This window comes from Panthera uncia, chromosome B1 (assembly GCF_023721935.1).
Source record: "Panthera uncia isolate 11264 chromosome B1, Puncia_PCG_1.0, whole genome shotgun sequence".
Classification (NCBI taxonomy): Eukaryota; Metazoa; Chordata; class Mammalia; order Carnivora; family Felidae; genus Panthera; species Panthera uncia.
In genome coordinates this window covers 31,704,558-31,717,249 of record NC_064811.1, presented here as the reverse complement: position 1 = coordinate 31,717,249, position 12,692 = coordinate 31,704,558, and the positions used below count along the sequence as shown (strand labels likewise).

Below are 12,692 nucleotides of genomic sequence, written 5' to 3'. Positions count from 1 at the left end.
AAACTTTCCCAGAAGAGAGACGGTTAAATGTTAAGGTTTCCAAGAATTTCTCAATTTCTCTTCCCTGAAAATTAATAGGGAATGTTGACAAATTTTTAAAGGAAATATTTAAATGAAATAGATGTTGTTAATTCATGTAAAAACATTCTTGTCACTGACAAGCTGAAATATACTGTGTCTGCCTAAGAAAAACCAGGCACTTGTTATGTATTTACTTGAATGACAAAAACTCAGGATTTCATAGTAAACACATTTTTTTTTCTTTTATAGGAAATATATTGGAGCTATCATGTCTGGAAGTGTGTTTACAACCTAATTTCAACTATTCACTCCCCTCTTTAAATTTTTCTTTTGTGACTTTTCTGAAACCAATAAGAGAAACTCAGACTATTATGGGAATCTTTCTAAATCACTCCAACTTTCAAAACTTCACCAGAATTTGCCAAGGCATCACGAATGAATTTAAAATGTGCTCCTCATGTTTGGCTTGTGAGTCCACAAAACTCATGGATTTTATTTCTCAGGAACAAACACCAAAAGGTAAAAGTAAAGAGAAAGTGATAATAAAATTTGTCAAGGATAAACCACCTTATTCTGTTAAAAAAGTAATAAACCATTCCATTTTAAATCCAATGGTATTGGAACAATCAGCAGTGTGGCTCTTGATGAGTGGCTTGCAGGGCTTTGGGACATTACTCGTTCTTGGTTTACTTTACCAAACCAAAATATCTATTCTTAAAATACATCAATATGCCACCATAATTTATGTAATTTGATGGTTAAAAGATTATTTAGCATGCTTTCTTCAAAGGTATCGAAGTTTTAAAAATTAAAAAAAAGTCTAAGTAAACCTATAGGTTCTCACAGTAGAATCAAACTTTGATTCCTTAAGGAGTCATTGAATCCTTGATACATTTGTACCTAGTCCTACCTAACATTTATCCACTGAATATGAATTGTCTTTTCACTTGCCTAACTATCCAGTGAGCCTCCTGATGCTGGAGACTTTGTCTTTGTTCACTATATTTCTAGATCTTAGCAGAATGCCTAACACTAGATGCTTAATAAATAGTTGTTTAAAGAATGAAAAAATAAAAGAATAACTGTATTATGTGTAATGTTTAACTGAATCTCACATCTATTTTGAGAATGAATATATATTATTTAATTAAATCAAATCAACTTGTATCATTGAGAAATTAAATAATTCACTTGTAGTCATAAAATACACTAGTGGCCTCAGGCCCAAGCATCAGATTTATTATTATACCTATTCAGTGACACCGCTGCCTGTATCTCTGCATATTGGCATTTTTTCTATTCTTTCAGAATGGGAATGAGATCTCTTGGTATTGACTTTAGATGAAGTATAAAAGAGGCATCTTTTTCTGGGTTCTTATTCAAGTAGTGCCGCAACTATTGCAGGATTCTAGGTCAAATTCACCAGAAAGCAAGTTGGGAAAACACCCAACTTTATGGTGACAGAGAACTAAGAAGTGTTTTAAGGGTTGGTAACTCATAGATGCTACTTCTCTGCCTCCTTGAAATGTCAAACAGTGCATTGATAAATTATTCCAGTTGCTATGGTTGTGGAACATTTTACCTCAAAACCCAGTGGTTTAGAACAACAGCAATCAATTTATTATTTTTCTTTCTTTCTTTCCTTGCATTATTTCTGTCCTTTCCCTTTCTTTCTTCCCCCCCCCCCCCCCATTCTTCTTCTTCTCCTCCTTCTCCTCCTCCTTCTTCTCCTTCTTCTCTGGCTGACCAGGGATTCAAAATGGGCATAACTAGGCATTTCTCGCTTGGAGCATTATAATCTGTCCCACAAATCATCAGGGAAATGTTTGTATTTTCCTTGAGATGCCTCAATTCTATTTCAACCCAAATGTCACTTGGTTTTCACAATCTTAAAATATGTAAGCACTTTAATCATTATTTTTAGTGCAGGGAGCTTCTCATTTCTACTTTGTTTGTAGAGGAAGTAAGGGATTTAGTTTTGAGTAGTGTGCGCCTTCTTACTACATATTACTATGTTGCAAATAACATCTTCCTAATCTCTTCCTAGTTCTTACCATGAAAGGATCAACGGAAATGAAGGCAAATGACTTTCATTCACCTTGTCGACATTTTAACTTCACTGTAGCTCCTATAGTTGACCACTTGGAAGAACATAACATTACATGTAATCTTAAAACCCGCACCAGAACGTCAGCAATTGTGGAAGAAGGTCCAAAGGAGGAAAAGTCTATGAACCATACTTGTAGGATTATGGAATACCTGAATAATTGTACACACATTTCTCTGCACCTAGAAAAGGATGTCAAAAGTATGTATTTAAGGAAGTTAGAGGGAAACAGAATTGGATACAAACTTAAATAAAGGCTAACACATTAACTGCACTAAAAGTTAAATAGTTGAATTTTGTTGATGAAATAGTATGACTGGAAAGAATGTTAGCCCTTTTATCTGTTTATTTTTTACTTTTCATGGGGTCTAGCAGTACCCAGAGGCTGAGGAGGCATCTGTGGGTTGTGACTTGAGGGGCACTAGAAAGACCTCAGAGTAACTTTGGACATGCCTATTAGCTGTGCTTGATGTAACACCACCACACCTAGGTATTAAAGGGTGAAATTTATTTTATTTTATTTTTAAAAAAATTTTTTTAACGTTTATTTATTTTTGAGACAAAGAGAGACAGAGCGTGAACAGGGGAGGGGCATAGAGAGAGGGAGACACAGAATCCGAAACAGGCTCCAGGCTCTGAGCTGTCAGCACAGAGCCTGACGTGGGGCTCGAACTCACAGACCGTGAGATCATGACCTGAGCCGAAGTCGGACGCTTAACCGACTGAGCCACCCAGGCGCCCCTGAAATTTATTTTTAAAAGTAAACATTCATGTACATTGTGATGGCCTGTGAAAACCTTATTTTGAATTGACTTAACATGTTTTCTCCTAAAGTTGAGAATGAGGACTGGATAAAATTGGATTTTTCATGCAAACATGGAGATAAGCAGGGTGCAGGTTAGGTACTCTGGGTCACTGGATGGCTCTGAGGGAAAGGTAGGAGTCCAAAAGATAAAACTTACACATATCTTACTTCCCTTTTAAGCTTATTAGCTTCCTAGGTACCCTATTCTGAATTGCCAGAATTGATCCTTTCTGCTAAGCAGTGTGCCCCACTTCACCCATAAAATCTAGTTTTGAGAACATTTTATGATATAACCATTTAATAAGTGCCTACTGTATGCCAAGCAATGTGCTAACATTAGGGACACAAAAATAGATGAATGTAAAGTGGTCAAGCAAGTAAATTCAGTGAGACAGGTGCTATGGTAGAGTAAGTTGCTGTGCTTTTTGATATTTCAGATATATGGAAGCCTTTCATATTGCCTTAGAATGCTTTAAAAGCTTTAATTTTTCAGATATAATTATTTAGAAAATATTATATATATCTTAAAGCAAACACAACTATATAATACATATGCATTTTTAAAGTAAAATATGAGGCTTCAAAGGAATTTCTCTTGTGAGTTAGTCTGCAGGGCCCTACAGCCTCTGCAGTTAGTGGGTATTTCAAGATGTGTGTATAGGGTAAGAGAGAAGATCTGAACAGAGGGGTCAGTTCCCTTGGGTTCAGGAGTGAGATTGGAAGGTAGGCTTTAGAAGGACTGCATAACAATGATGCAATCCGAAAGATAAAGAGGTTTGCATTATAAATATTAAACACTTATATTTCTTTCAATGTATCCATCTAATTGCTTTTTATGTTTTCTAAAACATAAAGGAAAAATAAGCACTTCCATAAGTATGATTTTAAGACAATTTTTTTGTGTTAATGAAAAAAATCGATAAATGCTAGTCAAAGTGTCAAAGTGAAATCATAGTTGACAACTTTTTTGTGTCCATAACTCAGCAAAATAACAGCGGTATACAAGTATGTAGTATTGTATTCTGGAAAAAGTATATCCGTTTGTCATGCGTAGAAGATTTAAAATGCATTCATATTTTACTCTGCTGTGCAGAGACTAATTTGATCTCCCTTAAAAGCCCTATCTACCAGGGGGTGAAACTAAATTTAGTCCAATCTGGTAAATTTGTCTCTTCAGACTTTTTTCAGATTCCTCTCTGTTCCCCCTTGATCCTTTCCAAGATGACTGCAGGGATGGGGGGTAGGTGGGCAGCATGGGATGTGGGGAGACACATTCTTCTGCATTTGCACTGGAGCTTTGGTGGGTGTACAGGCAGGCTTGGCCCCAACTGTGGACATTCTGCTATTGTTATACAAAGTTGGTGAATGCATGGTTCTTTTTTCATAGCTTGATTGGTGCCCAGTGACACCTTGGCCATTGGGCCCAACGTGGCTCTTGCTGGCACTGTAAGTCTTCCATTCCGGTTACCTGCATACTTTTACTTTGCTGAGCAAGGACTGCAAGTTTGCAGCTGAAGGGCTTGGGGTGATTTGGGGGGGGGGCAGTTGCTGAGGGCTGTTGTTCCAGTCAACTTTTATCTTTTCTCCATTCAGTCTCTTCTCTAAATAAATGTTGGATGACAATATAATGTACATCTGCCCATGGGGGTGGCCCCTGTGAAAGGGGTACCCATATCATGAACCTGAACCCCACAAGGGCAAACATCCAAGGGTATAAACAAGTTATATATCCTGCTAACTTGAGTAAGTACTGTGTTTTGTGTGCAAAGAGGAGGGTCCACAGGGTGGCTTGGGAAGTCAGTAGACAGCTATGTCTTGGACATGATGAGGTCACCTTCTGCTATGTCACCGATTCCCAGGTCGGTTGGCCAGTGTCTTTATGGCACCAAAGGAGATGGTGCTAAACTGTTGCTGGCTGGGGACTATCCTTCCCATGAGCCTCATTGTCATTTGAATGAACAAGCTTTTTTCTGTAGGCTAGGGTAACTATCTAATTAATATGTGCACCTGATCTGATCACTGCAGTGAAAGTCTGTGCAGAAAGGGGAGTCTGACTATTTATCTGCTTTGGCCTCTTCTTATATGCCCCATTCCAACCCTTTCTCTTTGTCTTTCTCTTTCTTCTCCATCTTCCTTACGCTCACTGCATCTTGGTCAATTTGAGGACATAATTTTTGGCTGCTTGGCCCAGGGTCACACCTGTTAATTACAAATGGCCCTGATACTGGGACTCTGCTTTTTGTGGTTTTAGCCTAGTGATAGCAACTACCTGGCAACTACTGCCGGCATAACCTCTAAGTGAAATTGAACCTAGAATTTTGGAGCTAAATGAACCCATGGAAGCTCCCTGGTCAAATTTCTTCATTTAATACACCCATTTAATATGTCAAGGAAGAAGTCGGAGAGCAAATGACTCTGTAACAGTGATGGTTAGATATTTAGCTTTTCAGTTAAGGCTAGAATATGTACTAGAATACAACCACACCGCCATATGGCCTCTCTCTGTTGTATCATTTTATTGTATTTTTATGGCATTTTTTTTCTTTGCAGATTTCACTTGTTCCATGAAGATCACTTGGTATGTTTTAGTTCTAGTCGTTTTTATATTTTTGCTCATCCTCACTATCCACAAAATACTTGAAAGCCACAGAAGAGTGTGGAAGTGGCAGAGTAAGTATCGAGGAGTAAATCTGTTGTCTGGCACAATTCATTTAGGGTCTCATGTATAGATTTACGTTCTTGAAAAAAAATTTTTTAAGGTTTATTTTTGAGAGAGAGAGACAGAGTTCTAGTGGGGGAGGGGCAGAGAGAGAGGCAGACACAGAATCCGAAGCAGGCTCCAGGCCCTGAGCTGGCAGCACAGAGCCCGACGTGGGGCTCGAACTCATGAACCACGAGATCATGACCTGAGCTGAAGTCAGACTCCTAACTGAGCCACGCAGGTGCCCCTAGATGTACATTCCTTTTAAAGTTCAGTTTGCCATTTATTGAGCACCCACTGCATGTCAGTGGCAGTTCTAGGTTACCCAAGGAAAAGAAGCATAAGTGAGACACAGTGTCAGCATTCAAGAAGCTTCATGTATCTTTTTCTACTCAGACAAGAGAATAGAGGGGAGGCGAAGCTAGGCAGGAGTTCAAAAGGGCTGGAGGTGGAGCAGAGGCTCAGTGGAAGTGAATGCAGAAGAGAGGTAGAAGGGTAGGGAGTGAGGATAAAGAATCTCAGAGTTGGAGATCTTGAGCAGAGTGGCTCTAGGTGATGAGTGTGTGAGTCACTCTTTCATAAGTAGAAGGGTGTCAGTAGATTTTTGGCTGGGCAAAGCTAAAATGTGTGATTGGAAATCAGGCAATAGGGATGATATTAAAAATATTTAATTTGGGGTGCCTGGGTGGCTCATTCAGTTAAGTAGCTGATTCTTGGTTTTGGCTCAGGTCATAATGTCATGGTTGTGAGTTCAAGCCCCACATCAGGCCCTGTGCTGGGTGTGGAGCTTGCTTGGGATTCTTTCCCCTCACCCAGGGCGCCTCCCCTACCTGCTTACACACACACACTCTCTCTCTCTCTCTCAAAAAAAAAAAAAAAATTTAGTATGACTCAGGCATCCGTCTATCAGGATGGACATTGACTGTAAACTGCTCAGGTAGCCCTAATGGCGTGAACTCACACATATATCAACCCTTCGGGTGTGTACCCATGCGTACACTGGCTCTTCTACTGTGTACCTGTGCATACACTGACACTTCCGGGGTATGTCCATGCCTTTACTGGCTGAATATCACGCCTGAGCGATAGTTTACAATATGAGTAGATGGTCTCTTAAAGACAGTCTAAAATGTATCATTATGAGAAGAGGCTTTGGAGATAGGTAGACAGAATAGAATGTTAGTACTATCACTCATCAGATATGTGACTTTGAGCAAGGTATTTACTAGATCTAAACGTCCCCTTTTTCCCCTCTGTAAAACAAGAATAATCACCATTACCCCACAGGTAAGGATTGAGTTAAAGAGGTTCTAGAAGAAGTTTATCACAGTGTCTAGTGCACAGTAGTTCTCAATAAGGGAGAGTAGTATTGGGATGGTTGGAGTATTTCCTAAGACTCTTTTTTTTAATTCTTTTAAAGTCTATTTATATATTTTGAGGGAGAGAGAGAGAGAGGGAGGGAGGGAGGGAGAGAGAGAATGAGTGGAGGAAGGGAAGAGAGAGAGAGAGAGAAAGAATCCTAGGCAGGCTTCACCTTCACGTTGTCAGTGCAGAGCCCAACACTTGAACTCACAAACCGTGAGATAATGATCTGAGCCGAAACCAACAGTCGGCTGCTTAACCAAACGAGCCACCCAGGCACCCAAGACTCTTAAATTCTTTGCCAGGCAAGGCTGTGCTGGGCAACTCAGTAGGCAGAACAAATGGTTGCCCCTAGGTTGGGGTGAAGGTACCGTTATCTCTTTAGGCTACGTATTTGTCGCAGGTATTTCTGAAAGCAGTTTCATATCAAGTCTTACCATTGATACTGTAGTATATAAGGCTAATATATAATAATATCATCAACATTGTGTATTTGTAGAATAACCATTTTCAGAGCATTTTCACAAGCTTTTTTTTTTTTACTAGCTTCTCAAAGTATGTAAACAGGGTATGTACTATTATTTTCATTTACAGATGAAGAAAACCCTGAGCCTCAGAGAGATTAAACGGTTTTTCCAAAGTTATACAGCTAATAAAATATCAGAATTAATACCTAGGGTTTTCCTCGTTGTTATTGTTTTTTTTTTCTTTTTTGAGAGAGAGAGTGCATGCACACATGTGGGAGAGGGGCAGAGGGAAAAGGAGAAAAAGAATCTTAAGCAGGCTTCCATGCCCAGCGTGGAACCTGATGTGGGGCTTGATCTCACGATTGTGAGATCACGACCTGGGGCAAAATCGAGGGTCAGAAGCGTAACCAACTGAGCCAACCAGGCACCTCAGAGGTCTTTCTGGTTTTAAAAATATTATTTTAAATGAACATGTTATTTGCAAATAGTGCATGGTTTTGAGTTTCTTGATCTGCTTTTCCATATAATTGCATATCGGGAAAGAGAGATAGTAGTAGCTAGATAGAGAAAATGTCTAGAAAGAAACCAATAGTAGGGAGTGAAAATCTTATGAACATCTACCCAAATGACAGGCTTAGTGACTTTTGAAGGCTTGTCTTACAAAACCAAGCATGTAAAGTAATGAAAAAATATCACACCATTTAGGACATTAAATATGCATTAAAGGGGTGCCTGGGTGGCTCAGTCCAACGTCTGGCTCTGGATTTCGGCACAGGTCATAATCTCATGGTTCCTGAGTTCAAGCCCCACGTCGGGCTCTGCACTGATGACATGGGGCCTGCTCGGGATTCCCTCTGTTTCCTTCTCTCTCTGTGCTCTCTCTCTCTCTCAAAATAAATAGACATTAAAAGATCAAGATGCATTAAATATTCTGTACATATCTATGTATATATAATAATGTAAATAATAATAACGTCCTATAATGACAGCTGGTGCTTTTGCTTAGAGGAGACGGCATGATGGCATTTATGGTAGTGGAGAAACCACTTGCTTTAGAAAGAACCTGTATTTGCTCATGGAAAATAACTTAATAAGGAAAGCTCTTAACGTCTCGTGGCTCCCGACCCTGTTGTGAATGGCCCATTTTCCTTGGTAATCCTTTGAGTCAACATGGGGAATATATATTAAGAATGTGGTTGTTTATCACTTAAATATTTAATTTCTGTTCTTGGAATAGGTCATAAATACGAACGTACATTTGTTCTCTTAAAAGGAAAGGATTCTGAGAAACTGCGAACACTGAACGTGCAGGTCATTTCAGGTGAGTTCTATGATGTACAGACAGAGCATGGCTTTAAAAATCCCAGTTCTTCACCATTCCACTGTAGACCCAAGATCGAATGATCTGAGCTCATTTAGATTGGCCTTGTATCTGGAAAAAAGGAGCTGTGGGCAAATGAAATCTAGTTTAATATGTCTTACTATCAGGGGACAGTCATGATCAAAACTAGCTCCTTAAATAATGGAAAGTTTGCCTAATTGGCAAGAAGAAATTCATGTGAGTAGGCAGAGGAGAGAAAGCAATAAGGAATCAGCTTCAGATTTATTTTTAAATGAGACAAGATACTATTATTCCTCAGAATTGCAAGGAGTAATTGCAGAGTGGGCATGGCTTTTGCTAGGGCTTTCACTTAGCAAAGGGTGTCATTGTGTAAAGAGAACTTCTAATAGCCCCAATTAAAAAGTCCCCTGTCCTTTCCCGAGAAACAGAAATGGAATAAGGGAACCCTAATTAGAGCGGCTAAGGGAGCTGTTAGCACAGACGCTGTGGTTCGATCTCCTAATTGTGAAGCCTCCTTCTGAATTCAAGCTGTCAAGTCATATTAAAAAGAAAGAGAGGGAGAATGTGAGATGAGCAAAGTCCTCTCCTTCATCAGGGAGACGTCCTGTCCTCGACTCTTGGAAAACCACAGAATCATGAGTGATATTTCTACAGCTCCTGGCGTATTAGCCAGTGAGCCGGCTGCCTGATACTTTGTGAGAAGTCAGATGAGGGGAAGCTTCAAGTCTGGTGTATAAACGGTTTTCAAAAATGAAAGGAAACTGAACAAAGCCTCAGGCCCCCGCTGCAACTGCATCGCAGCCACATGCAGATCTGTGCCCAGCATTTCCTGGGAACTGTGCTCCTGAGACTTTTCTTATCTACTTAGATTAGCATGTACTTGGACCCCTAGCTTGAGGAAAACTTGGAATGAATGCACCTAAAGAAGTCAATTAAAAAAAAAATGCAGACTTTCTCTTCTCGGTGTGAGCAGTAAAATACTAACCTATGGCTAATAATAAGCAGTTAGCTTAGTGATCATTTGATACTAACCAAATGTGGGTCAGTGTGGTTTGTGTGGTCAGTGACAATTTTGTTGGATTAATGAAATTAAAATCATAAGGTTGTTTCAGATGCCAAAATTCATTTTTATAGGAAGGAAATGGTATTTCCCCTGTTCTTCCTCTTAGGCGGTTCCCAGGCCTGACATTCATATACCAGGAATGTTTTAACCCAGTTCTGCGGAGCTTGTCAGGGGCCTTAGGAATCCTGGTTCTCACTCTTTTCAAGTCATAATTTTGAGCCGTGCAGTTTTGTCTGAGAAAAAGTCAATAGTCCCCCTGCCAACTCATATAATCAGGGGAATCACAAATTTAAAGTACTAGCTAACCACAAGACTAACCTCACAAGTTGTATTTATGAGCCTTTGATTTTCATTCACCAGAGGAAACTGTCTCAGGCATCCGTTCCCTTTAATAGCTCTCATTAAAAATCCTCTAGCTTTATGACCAGGTATATAATATTAATGTTTAGAGCGAGCCAGGGGGTGAAGGCCTTTTAAAAAAAAAAAAAAAATCAAGAGTCCTTTTGAGGCTTAGCATCTTAAGGGCTGTTGGGGGAGGGGGGGAGGAGAAGCAGGTTCTTTCTTGTTATTTATAATCCTTTAGCCTAAATGCAATTTTTCCTCTCCTATTATAAGTTGCTCTTTCTGAGAGAGAAATGGAAAGGAAATAATGTCTCCCTTGAGTGCCGTTTTTAAGGCCTCTCTTTGTAATGATGGATTATAGGCAGCAGTGAGAATGCAAGGAAAAAATGTGCCAGCATGGTTCTCTGGAGAAGCAGTAACATGAGTAAAAAAAAAAAAAGAAAAAAAAAAAAGCAGATTATTCAAAGGGAGCAGTGACTACAGTCACATTTGGCAGAGCGGCTTGCCGTCGTGAATGCCTCTCCAGTTGTTCACGTAGTACAAAGTAAGCGTTGTTACACATGTACACACAGAGATAGATAGGCTCACACCCTCAAAAGGATGAGAGAGAAACAGAGAGAGTACCCAGCCCCTGGCATTGCACAGTGCCCGACCCGCTCTGGAGCAAACACTGGGAGAGTAAGCATATCTCATTGCTGTAGGAAGCGATGGCACGCAGAATCAAATCCTAAGCTTTTATGTGTCTCTAATATTTTCTTCCTGGCTTTGAGAAACGGGATGGCTTAGGTTGCCTGTCTTGACATCAATCTACTTTCCATTTTATTCAGTGGATTGTTATCTTCACACAGGTGATGACTCTCTTATTCAGCTTCGGATCCTTGTCCCTGACATAATATCTGGCACGTAGTTTGTGCACAATAAAAGCTTATTAAATCACAGAAACCCTGAGGGGAAATGAGTATGAAGTAGAAAGAGCAGATGAGCAAGAAATGAATCTTGGGGTTTGGGAAAGGTGAAGACAAAGTGAGAGTGATCAGAGGGCACATAATTCTACTTCATTAAAGAACATATAACTCATTCTGCAGCATTGCTAAGGATATCAAGGAATAATGAAATACATTGACCTTCTTGAAGAAGAAATTTTGAGAACTATGCAAAAGCAACTTTGAAATGTATCCCTAAAACAGTGTTTAAAGGGTTGATCACTGTCGGGAGACCAAAGTCAGGGGCAGGAGCAGTGGCCTAGGACCTGAATCATCAGAGGCAAACAATAGCAATCAACTTGGCTGGGTTGCCAGAAAGGAAACATATTGGAAAACCAGTAGGTAACCCCTAGAAACAACAGACGTGTTAGGCACTCAAAGGTTGCAAAATAGACAAGAGTTAAGGGAGGCCAGGCAGCCAAAAATACAGCCAAAGTCACAGTGGGAGTGGCCTGGTGAGCATGTCTCTGATCGGATCACTACCACTGAACACTCCCTCCGAGCTTCCAGAGCTACCCTTTGACCATTTCAGTTTTGTATCACTGTCCAGGATTCAAAGCCCCAAGGAGGGTTATCTGGTTGAATGAGCGCAAGCCACAGATTGGTACCCTGGAGCCAGGAAGCAGCAGTATCTGCCCTCTGGCCTCCTGCATCTTTGAGAGCACCCCTGAGATGTCCACATGTTGGATAGCCGATAACTAAATATCTATGACACCAGGTTTCTAGGACTAGAGCTTCTACTCACTCCTGCTGCATAGGCCAGTGGGGTGGCCTATGTCATCTCCCCCTCTGTGACCATCGAAAATGGTGAAATCTTGGGGTACCTGGGTGGCTCAATCAGTTGAGGGTCCAATCCAGCTCAGGTCATGATCTCATGGTTCGTGGGATTGAGCCCCGTGTCTGATGCTGAGCTGACAGTACAGAGCCTGCTTGGGATTCTCTCCCCCTGCCAAATAAATAAATAAACATTAAAAAAAAAAAAAAAAAGAATATGGAGGAATCTTTAAAACTTGAAATTCTTCACCTTCAAATATTCAACCCAAATCTACTGAATACCGACTAAGGGGCATGTGTTATGCTAAGCATTGATGGGACAGGGGCACAGACCAGCAGTCTCTGCTGTCACAGAGCTGACAGCACAGTTAAGGAAATTCTACCCCTCGGTGCCTTAGGAGAAGGGAAACCTGATTCAACTATAAACATTTATCAGGCAACTTTCACAGACATCATTGTATTTCATTTCACAACAATGTCGCTTTTTTTCCTGATGAGAAAAACTGAAATTAAGAGAGTTTATGTAACTGACTTACAGGCAGTTCCTAGCAGAGTGAGGGTTCAAACTCAATTTTGTCCAGCGGGCTTTTTGGCTCACCACTTACTGGCTATGGTGAACTGAGGAGTTGACTCCTGCTGGGTCAAGCCACAGATCACAACTCTCCTTGCGTTTTTATATTTAACACTGGAAACCGAGATGAAACATTTTCTCTACCCTGTATAAG

The 12,692-nt window shown here is 40.3% G+C and overlaps 2 protein-coding genes across 5 annotated transcripts in view; both read left to right on the top strand.

The window, feature by feature from the left end:
* RPL9 (ribosomal protein L9) overlaps positions 1-12,692 on the top strand; it is a 457,174-nt gene that overhangs the window by 428,560 nt on the left and 15,922 nt on the right. The window lies entirely within an intron of this gene.
* Positions 1-12,692, top strand: part of TMEM156 (transmembrane protein 156) — a 54,000-nt gene that overhangs the window by 25,582 nt on the left and 15,726 nt on the right. For 2 of the 4 annotated variants that reach the window (XM_049631972.1, XM_049631970.1), the window contains exons 2-5: positions 271-540; positions 2,069-2,329; positions 5,484-5,603; positions 8,737-8,784. In XM_049631972.1, the coding sequence (XP_049487929.1) occupies positions 271-540; positions 2,069-2,329; positions 5,484-5,603; positions 8,737-8,784 (699 nt within the window). Of the gene's footprint in view, positions 1-270; positions 541-2,068; positions 2,330-5,483; positions 5,604-8,700; positions 8,785-12,692 lie in introns of all 4 variants that reach the window. The other 2 variants (XM_049631969.1, XM_049631971.1) reach the window with 1 other exon arrangement.